Source organism: Strigops habroptila, chromosome 5, assembly GCF_004027225.2.
Source record: "Strigops habroptila isolate Jane chromosome 5, bStrHab1.2.pri, whole genome shotgun sequence".
In the NCBI taxonomy this organism is placed as follows: domain Eukaryota; kingdom Metazoa; phylum Chordata; class Aves; order Psittaciformes; family Psittacidae; genus Strigops; species Strigops habroptila.
Window position 1 is genome coordinate 64,692,014 of NC_044281.2, and position 10,601 is coordinate 64,702,614.

At 43.6% G+C, this 10,601-nt stretch overlaps 1 protein-coding gene across 1 annotated transcript; it reads right to left on the reverse strand.

The window, feature by feature from the left end:
* Positions 1–5,338: 5,338 nt before the first annotated feature.
* PPP1R3C (protein phosphatase 1 regulatory subunit 3C) lies at positions 5,339–9,587 on the reverse strand. The gene is made up of 2 exons (XM_030488541.1): positions 9,510–9,587; positions 5,339–7,856 (listed from the first exon to the last, which is right to left on the reverse strand). Exons 1-2 carry the CDS (start codon positions 9,521–9,523, stop codon positions 6,911–6,913), a joined length of 960 nt encoding a protein of 319 aa, XP_030344401.1. The 5' UTR covers positions 9,524–9,587; the 3' UTR covers positions 5,339–6,910.
* Between the last annotated feature and the right edge of the window lie 1,014 nt (positions 9,588–10,601).

The window sequence follows — 10,601 nt, forward strand, 5'->3', positions numbered from 1 at the left end:
GCAAAGGGTAAATGCTTTTGCTGGTGCAGCTGCTGAGGTGGCAGTTGCAGACACAGAGACCACATGTTGGTCTTGGCTGTACACCTTTGAGGGCAAAAGGGAGGATGGGACTCTTCCAAGGGAACAATAAAGTGCAGCAGGAAATGTTAGGAGCTCTTCTATCACTCAACTTTGCTAGATGCAGAGTTTGAAGGGTATTGATATATGACATACTATTGTCACCTGAACACAAAATCATGTTTAACCGTACAATGTTACCCATTTGTTGTGTGCTTCTGCACCGTATCAGTGTGTGGCCTGAGCTTTTTATGGGTAGCTGAGGGGAGAATATTAATGGTTGTGGCTCTACTCTGAGTTTACAGACAGATCTGTTTTCCTGGATTTGCTATGGTGCTCAGAGCCAAGTCAGAGAGTTCTGTGCTGTACCATAATATTCTTGACCTGACTGACCTGACCTGATGGATCTGCAGTATGTAATTAGCTTTGAATTGAGGAACAGAACTAGGGGTTTTGCTTGTTCGTTTGGTATGTTGTGGTTTTGTGTTGAAGGTTTTTTGTAAATCTCTATAAACTCTATTGTAACTGTTGGGTTAAAGTAAGGCAGCTGGATGCTTTCAGAAGCTATCTGTCTCCTGGTTAGCTGTTAAATTATCTCCAGGCATGGGAAACTCAGGGGAGATTGTGGGTGGGAAGGCAGGAGACAAAAGCAAAGCCTTGCAAAGAAAAGCCTTTTAAAAAACCAAAAGCACACACACACACAAAACCACCTCACCCTGAGCTTTCCCTGATTTTGGTTAATAATATTTGCCGCATACTATGGATTCATCTGTTAAAACAATATTTTATCAAAGGAATATCAGTAAGACACATTCTTAAAATAAATCAGGTATTTGCTTTTGACATTACAATTTCACAGATTTCATTTCATGGTTAACTGCTGTTGTGTGTGTGATTGAGGGAAGGGGGACTATTTAGGCCAGAAGTTGTGCTGTGAGAAGCATTTTGTTTTGTTTTACCATTTCTGCATGAGAGGGGAGTTGCCATATCAGTCCCACTGCCACCTAGTCAAGTGTGGAGTGGTGGCCACTTAAATAGAATCACAGAATGGTTTGGGTTGGAAGGGACCTTAAACACCATCTAGTTCCAACCTCCTGCCACAGGCAGGGACTCCTTCCACTAGACTAGGTTGCTCCAAGCCCCATCCAACCTGGCCTTGAAAACTCCAGGAATGGGGGCATCCACAACTTCTCTGGGCAACTTGTGCCAGTGTCTCACTGCCCTCATAGTGAAGTATTTCTTTCTAATGTCTTATCTAAATCTACCCTCTTTCATCTTAAAGCCATTTCTCCTTGTCCTATCACTTTATGCCCTTGTAAGAAGTCCCTCTCCAGCTTCCTTGTGGGCCCCCTTTAGGTACTGGAAGGCTGTTTAGAAGGAAGGCACTTTCATGTTGTTCCTAAATGCAAGGTGCAAGACGCAAGTCCAAAAGCATTTAAAATACTATGATTACCTGAAATATGAAGAGACAGCAGAGGTATTTTGCCAATATCACCTCTGAAACAAATAATTTAGTTTTTTATTCTTCCCAATTTATTTCTTTTATTATATAGTAAACTGTGGACCAATGTCTTCTCTTGCAGACTTCCAGTTTCTGGTATACCATGTTTGATTGCTTGTTTGATACTCATTCCTTTCCCCTGAATCAGTTCGGGTTGTTAACTTATTGTAACATAATCTTACTGACAGTCACTCCTGTCAGAAAACCCAGTCTTTAGCTGTTGAGCAGCCTTATTTTTATCCCTGTGCTCAAAGAAAGCTGAGGACATAATGCAGGCACATGACTGCTGTATGCTTAGTGCACTGTAATGCCTGGAGTATCTTACAACGTTATCAGCAACTGAGCTGACCCACAGTGCTGCATGCATGCTATGCCTCACCACAATTAACCCTGGTATTTTCTACCTTACTGTTTGAAAGATGCATTTACCGAGATCAACATTGGGCCACCTGCAGTGAACACTTCAAAACTAAAAGTTGGTCTGCCTTTTCTGCACAAATCCTATCAAGGTTCCATAATTTTGTCACTGAAGCAGAAAACACTTTCTTCATGTGGAAGAAATGAAAGCGATCAAGTTAACGACTAGTTCAGGAAGGAAATAAACAAAGGCTGGGTTGTTGGAAGCAATTTGCAATATAGGGAGGAGGAGCAGGAAAAAGATGAATGTTTTTAATGGAGGAAATGCCATCCTTTGGCTAAATTGTCAGTGAAGCGCATCACTGATGCAATCTGCCCCTCTGTCATAAGCTTCACAGGCAGTCTATTGAGTGCTACAGAAACAATACGTACGTTCCTGAGGCCTTATTGTATGAGACGGATGAAGTCAGTTGAGCAATGAAAGATGGGTACTGAGCTGTGTTAAGTTTTCACTCGTGAAGTTGAGGACCACACCACAAGGCTTTTACCAGAGCTAGCCAAGAATGATATTTCTGCCTTACGGAAAATCTGAAGGTCTAACAAGTTCATTTCCAAACAAGGATGAAAAGCTGAAATACCAATTCTTCATGAAATGAAGTATGACATAGCCTAGAGAAGGGATGTGGGGAGAGAAGCAAAAGCTGTACTTTGTTCTCAAGCACTTACTGGCTATTGCAAAAAAAAGGAATCATTTCCTCCTCTTGTCTATGCAGAATAAAACAAGCAACTAGAAGCTTAATTTTAATTAGGCTAAGACTTCAGCAGCCTCTTATAAACTAAGGAGAGTAAAGAATGATTCGACAGCTTGTGGAGCCTCCATCACCAGAGGGCTGTAAAAACAGGTTAAGCAAGTGCCAGCCAGGAGTGGCTGTGAATCTTGAAATAGGAGGAGAGGCCTCTCAAGAGAGGGTTTAGCACAGCCTTACTTTCTTCTATTTCAGCCTTGCTGAAACATTTTATTCTTGATTGCATTTCAGTATAAAGCTCAGAAGTGTCTGAGAGGGATGTGAGTTGTTGCTTTATGTATATGTAAAAACTGTACCATATTACCATTAATTTTCCAGATTTACTACATAAATTGTGGTAATTTGTTTAGATATATATAATTACAGAAAAAGACATTCATTAATTGGCTGTGAAAATTCTAATTATGTTCTCAGGAAATGTTCAGATGCTGATCTTCCAGGATGACAGATCTTTGTTAATATGAAGCATTGGCAAATCTCACTTTCATTTTGCATAGTAAGACTAGGCCTACCTTCACAAAAATGAGTACAATTATTAAGAACCCAACTTGAAACACTTATATTTGAAGAATACAGTCTGTAAATACTGTGCCACCCATAGGCTATAATTGAAAGTTATAGGAAAGTTACACAGAGGTACAGGAGTGAATACAGCCATCCATTCTGCCACGTTAGTGGTAGAAATACAAATCTACAATGCAGCTGTAAAAGTGACTTTCTAAGGGAATGAGACCATGCCATAGGTTTGCAAGCTCTGTTTCAAGGGCTACATCTGCTTTATACCTTCAGTTTTTAAATAGGATGTATCTGAAAGAGCAGCATCTAAGATGCATGTTTGAATCCCCTGGATAGGGCAGTTTTCTAAAGTCATGTTATTTTTCTAGGTGTCTGATAAATACATTTGTAAGACTGTTTTTTAATATTTTTTTTCTCCAGTTAATTCACCTTAGTATTGCTAATACCTTCCTCTAGGAGCCTGCTACCTTTTTGATGAAGGTGAGCTGTAGTGTTAAACACAAGTTCTGTTTCAAAAGAGGAAGGAGTGGTATTGCATTGATTTGGTAGGAAGTGGAGAAAGGAGAAATCCTTTGCTCCCTCAACTGAGAGAGGACTTTGGAGATGCTGAGCGACACTGCAGCATCACATCACCTCTCTGCTAGGCAAATAAGATCTCACAAGGCATCTTTGCAAAGAAGCTGGCTTAAAACTAAAGCTTGGTCAAAGGAATCTGTTTCTTGGTATTTTTAAGTGATTTATGTCTCAGTCAAGAGGATAACAAGTAAGCATTTTCAGTTGTGATGGCTGGTCACAAAACTTGGCTGGAGGACAAGAAATGCTACTTTTTCTCATTCTAGAAGGTTTGGCTAGCCATGTATCTGGTTTCCTGAAGAAAAGTCCCACACTGAGGCAGAGAAGCCTTCAACCCAACTGAAGTTACAAATCTCTCTTCAGTTCACTTTTTTCTAGAGCAGGAAGCTGGTGGTACAGTATATATCATAAAAGCTTCTGTGCTGTAAGACAGATTGTACTATTTATCATAGAATTCCATGTTGGAAGGGATGTCAGGGATCATCTGGTCCAACCTTTCTTGGCAAAGCATGACCTATACTAGGTGTTCCAGCACCCTGGCCAGCCAAAGTGTCTACTGAGTTTGAGATTGGTAGATGGCATTGGAAAAGGAAAGGCTCCATGTCTAGTGCAGGCTTTGCAATGTGGAAGTTCTACATTCATTCCCTAGGTCAGAAACATGCTGTTCGCACCATTTTGCCTTTTGGGAATTGCTTTTTCATAATTAAAACCAGGCTTCTTGCTTTGAAACCCTTTGAAACAGATTGAACTAAACTGAATCTTGTCACTGAGCTGACGTATTAAAAAATCCCATCTAAAGTATCTGGTGCACAACTGTTGCTGGGTAGCCTGTTCTTGCTCTGTGCTGATCTAAATTGTCACTGAGGAGGAGCAGGGGTCTAACCAAGACCCTCTGCCCCCTGCAGACTAGGGCCCTTGGGAAACAATGCACCATTTTCTCTATTCTAAGTAACTACAAGGGTAGATCCACGCTGTAGTGTCGAAGGTGAATGGCTGGCTTAAAAACAAACACTCTATTTTGCAGGGAGCTGCTTGGTTCAGCTAGGTTCCTGGATGTAAGAGAAAACCCAACCTCTCAGTGCCACAAACAGCCCCAAAACACAATGAGCCAAGTACCAGGTGAAAGCAAAGCAAGGTAGAGAACACAATGTGCTGTTGTGTAGATGCACCTATGCAAGCATCACATATGCTATAGCTCCTGCCAGACAGACTCCTGTCAAACTCACCCATGCCACAGCAAGACCCCAGACAGAATCTGTCAAACCAATTATATTCCAGTTAGAGTTGGTGAGATACAGGGCTGTTTTTTTAAATGACACAACTCAAAGTGAATACTTTTGAGGATCTCTCTTTTAGTGAAAAGCTTGGACTTAATCTTCAGGGTAATGTCAGCTGCCAACCTGAGATACCATACCACAGCCAGCTTTAGCAACATCCCATGGCAAAGAACTGATTGGGCCTTATATCAAAACTGAAGTTGTTTAAAGAAGTTGAGAAAACAGATTGAGCTGACACAGTAACAACCAGGTGTATCAAAATACAATTTATTCTTAAAATGGCCAGTTTTCACATAACAGCAAGGATTATGTAGGGAAAAAGTGCAACTAGTGGAGGAGGCTTGTTTCACGTTAATATTTATCATCTTACTGCACTGCGAGTAGCTTCAGACTCAGGATATTATACTTAGCAATGGGCAAAAATGTGATTTATATTTTGATGTTAATACCACTTCCGTACAGCTAAAATGTGTGCCAGTATTCACACCTGCTGAGTATGTATTGGACAATTTCTCACACAAGTCTTGCATGAAACATAGATCACCTTTCCAGTTTGACACCTCAGCTAAATTATAAGCATACAGATATAAAACATACATTTACTGAAGTCTAAAAAAAGAAACTTCAAAAAATGAGGTACAATAAAATAGTTTTCTATTTATGTGCAAGCCTATATTCAGTCTAGAAAAAAACTAGTAGCAACCCTACCCTTTTAAAGAAAATAGCTTTCACAAAGTGCAGCTAACTCACTGTCTTCAATATGAAGGACCTTGCCTACGTTATACACTTGTGAAAAGTCATCACTGACTTTGCAAATGAGAGCAGGACACTCACCCATCAGATGCTGTAAGATCAGGTGATGAGTCAAATCATCTAATGCTGCTACAGACTGGGAATTTTGTTGTCACCTGACCCTGTTTTTGGCATGTAGGGCGGTTTTTAAATTTTAAAAGGCATGTTTTTCTTTTAACATTAGAAGGTAACTCTCTGCCCAATGAGTAGGATGATGTTGAGGTTAGATTTGTTCTCAAATGCAAGACATTTATTATTCACAAAGCAAATGAGGACAGAGATGTCTTCCCAAAGCAGCGGTCACTTCCAACGCTCACTATGCATCATTTTTTGTATCCTCTTTTTTTATCCCATAAAACATCCTCTGGGATTTAGAAGACTAGCTTTGGAAAGCACAAATTAGAACACTGCACATCTCCAAGTTATTCAGCACATCCTACCTCTTCTTTTCCCACTTTCTCAATATTCTCTCCAAGTTTCTTAACCTGTATTGAAGCCACAAATCCTAGCCATGCATTACTACCTGCCTCTGCTAAAAGCACATAGAGTCGTAGTGAGCCTCCATCCCGATAGCATCACCCCGTCTCTACTGCACACCTAATAGGTGTAAAATGAACTGTTATGTTCTGTTCATGTAACATCCCTGTGTGCACACACACACTTACTCACACATGCAGTTACTACAGCTTGCTAAGATACCATTGCCTTCCCTACTTCCTCACAAGAGTCTCTCTTCTAGTGACTCAGGAGAGTCAACAGCAGAAAGAAAGCAGCATATACTTAAGATACGGACATGCTATTTCTATAGTAGGTGGCATATGCACTGGTTGTATCCTGGTTGCCTTCCTTACAAGGATAAGGTTTGGCTACGAACTTCAGTAGCATAACGTGGTTTAACAAGTCCCACAGACTAGTGAATTTGATTTGTTCAGCCAGCCAACAAAACCTGCCAGCTGGTTTTGCCATGTAGTATGTGAACCAGATAACTAACACTGTTGCCAAATGGAAGAATGCTTCCTTGCTAATATTGATCACCAATATGGTGATGAATTTTCTAACTGCCCCAAGCTCTGCCACTGGGGGAAGAGACCCCTTGACAGCCTTGGACTGCCAAGTTGATCAGGCACTCTCTCCTGTCCTCTCCTTGGAGGCTGAGGATTTACACAGTCCTTGTTGGCAGATGGTATCTGAACACCATCAGGCTTCCACTCTGCATGGAGAATCTTGTAATTCTGACCCTCATTATTGTCCCAGAACGTATGACTTCCACTTTGGTAAGAAATGCAAAACTCTATCCTATCTTCAGAGGAAATGGCAGGAGGCAAGTCAATGGTAAATGAGAAGGTATCATTTTCGGAATCACTGTAAACATTGTTCATGTACACACACTCAACGTCTGTGTAGGCCTTCCATGTATCGAAGGTAATTCGAACCTGAACTTTTTTTTCAAAGCTCACATTTTTTACTTTCACAGTGCCTGACAGCACCTTCTCTTGCAGGGTGCAGTTCTCCAGGCAGACTAAGTTCTTCTGCAGGCGGTTCCTGAAGTCCAGGTAGTCAGCTGAGGGTCGAGGGAAACCCAAAATCAAGTTTTCTTCCTCATGTAGCTTTAAGCCAGATGTTATGTTTTCAATGCCTAAGAGGTCAAACTGAAGATCCCACCCAGAGTGCTCCTGGACCTCGGAGAAGGTGTGTATCGCCGTCAGGGACAGCCCTTTCGAGTCTGCAAACACAACTCGCTTCTTGGCTCGGGCTGCTGAGTGGTTCCAGCCACTTTTCTGAGATTCGGAGTCACGTTTCACGTGAAGACACGGTCTGAGGGGTTTCAGTCTGTTCACAAAGTTGTTTCTTTGGCAGTCCTCAAGGGGGCTGAGAAAACTCTTCAGCGGTGGAGAATGAGCTAAGCAAATTCTCATGGCCACATCCACAGGCATCATGGAGCTTGGCAAAGGTCTTGGGTCCAAGATCTGTATCATTCTGAAATGAGCAGAAAGACAGGATGTTATTTGTTACATCAGGTAAGAAGCTTCTTAAGAATGCATATTTGCACCATCAACTGTCTTAATTATTCATGGCCTCGTCTTTGCATAGCATTAAATAATGCAGCCTAAATTAAAATTGACCGTTCAAGCTAAGGAACTAGGGTGACATTATTCAGTCATTTCTTGCTAATGCTGAACTCTTCCAATTCAAATGTAGTCTTGTTTGCTTTTTCCAAATCTCTGAAAAACAGATTTTAGTGACAGCTAATTAAACATATTTCCTTGAAAATAGAGAAAATAACATCCTAGTAACAAGCAAAACGGATACAGTTGCAGTAGAAGTGCTCAGCCACTTCAGCCTCCCTTTTAGAGACTCTGAGCCAGGTCTTAAGGCTTCCAGCAAGCTGGATCAGCTGCTTCATCTCTGAGTAGAGACAGCACTATATTAAGCAAGCCACCTACCCCATCAAGCATCAAATGGGATGCTATGTACCTTGATGCAGAACCATCATGCTGTGGCTCTGAACAACCATAAGTGTCAAAACTCTGGTTTTGGTTAATTTGGATGAATAAAAATGCTAAAGTACCTTTGGAAGTATTTTTCTATGAGCTGTTAACCCAGGTCTAGGTAACAGAGCTCCTGCACTGTTACCTTTGACTGCTGATTGAATGTGGGGGTGAAGGGAGGGCAGCAGGCACACATTTTTTCACCTCATTGTGCTTCAAGAACTGGCTTAAAAACATCTTTTTATAGTCCCCAAAGCCCATGCCAAAAGCCTACTGCAAGTATTCAGTGAGAATGATACAGCTTTATCTTTAAAGATTTGTTCACAATCTGGCCTCTTAGATGTTGACTTGGCAATTACTATGCAAGAGCACGGCCCATTCAAAGCCAGTTAACTTGACTATTTGTAGAAAGGGGCTTCAACTGCAGCACATTCCTCCTGGGAAGGATGCAGCCCTTGCTGGAAATGCAGACTTTTGTTGAGTCATGGGAAGGCAGAGCGTTTGCTTCGTCACTTAAATAAATGGCTTTCTCCTTCCCAGGGTTCTCACTGGTATTCCAGAGCCCAGCCAAAAAAAGGCAGAAACTGCTCTGGCCTCTTAATTCTTCTCCTTGTTTTTTTTTCTTTTACTATGGCAGTATTTACCATAATAAGTAGGACGAGGAGAGCACCAGCATCAAATTAACCACGTTTTGCTTTGCTTTAATAGGAAAAGCACAAAAGCTTCAAAAACACTCTCTCTGCATCTACTGTGACCAGGTTCTAGGGCAATTGCCCCTAAGCTTTTGCGATACCAAAAAAAGAAGAGAGAGGGAGGAGAGCAGAAAAGAGACAAAACCCATCAAAACGACAGAAACCAGCCAACCAACAACACCCAACAGCGCAACCTGGAAAAGGCAGGCTGCTAGGAGAGGCACAAATGAACTGCCAGCACGGGATGCGGCGGGTCAGCAGTACTGACAGGCGCCGCACAAGTACAAGGACGCTTTTGCAGGCGCTGTAAACCCGGCGGAGCGGAAGAGAGCAGCGCAAGTTCCGAGGCCGGAGCCCGCCGGCCTGGGGGAGCGCACCTAGAGACAATCCGGAGCAGAAGCCCGGGGCAACGCGGGGACCTGAGCGCAGTCGGGGCGGGCGGCGCTTACCTGCTGCAGTGCATGGAGCCGCGCAGCCACTGCTGCTCTCGGGGGCCGCTCCACGGCTCGCCCGCGCCGCCGCCTTTATGTGCCCTGCCCCCGGCGGGCGGCCAAGGGGCGGCCCCGGCCGGGAGGGCGCGGCGGGGCTGGTCAGGCCCGCGCCGGGGGCGGCGGCTGCCGCCGGTTCACGTGTCCCGGCCGGGCGGCGGGCCCGGCTGGGGAGCGCGGAGTGCCGCTCCCCCGCACGGACAGCCGGGGTGTCCTTCCCCCCTCGCCTCCCTATGGTGACCTGTGCACCGTCCGAGGATGCGACAGGCCCTGCCGTAGCTCCCGCATTCTATCTGCTGCCTGTTTCTGAAGCAAGGGGACAGAAGTCAGCAGGACGCAGCGCCCGCAGCGTTAGCAATAGCGATGCTGTGCTGCTGCTCGCGTCCTGCCTCCCAGAAGGCCCTACGTGCAGGATCCACAAGGGTGACAAGCCCCTTGCGGATGCTGGAGGGGTGGACAGGCCTCTGGAAGCCTTGCTAGCTGCAAGGGGTTTATTTCTCTTCAGGAAGAGCTACAAATACTTTCAACCACAGCTGCCTGCCTGGCAGCAGTAAGCAGGGCCCAACATTCCCCATGGGCATAAGAGAGGATTGGGCACATGGCTGACACTTAACAAATCTCCTCTATTTACCCATTATAAAAGAGGAGTGAATGGCTCTGGAGAAGTTTTATGAGCCTCCGATACTTGAATCTTTGTCCATTCCACTTCCCCCTCAGCATCACTTAGCTAGGCTACTGGGGAGCACGTGCAGCAGCTGAGGCTGCTGTATCACACTACCTATGTGCAGGCATTAAATAAGACCTGGGAAATTATTTTATTCCATGCTTGAAGCCTACACAAAAGGAGTCACCTCAAGGCTTTGCTACCATATAGCACTGTTCATCGCACTGTTTACTGCTATAAAACATTTTGTTCCTGTTGTGTTAAAATACCTGACTTGCCTGACTTGGAAAACATCACGAAAGATTATTTAAGGTGATATGCTTAGCAAAAAAAAAAAAACCAACACAGTAGTAAGATACAGAGCCTTTCATGGGCAGATCATTGCCCAA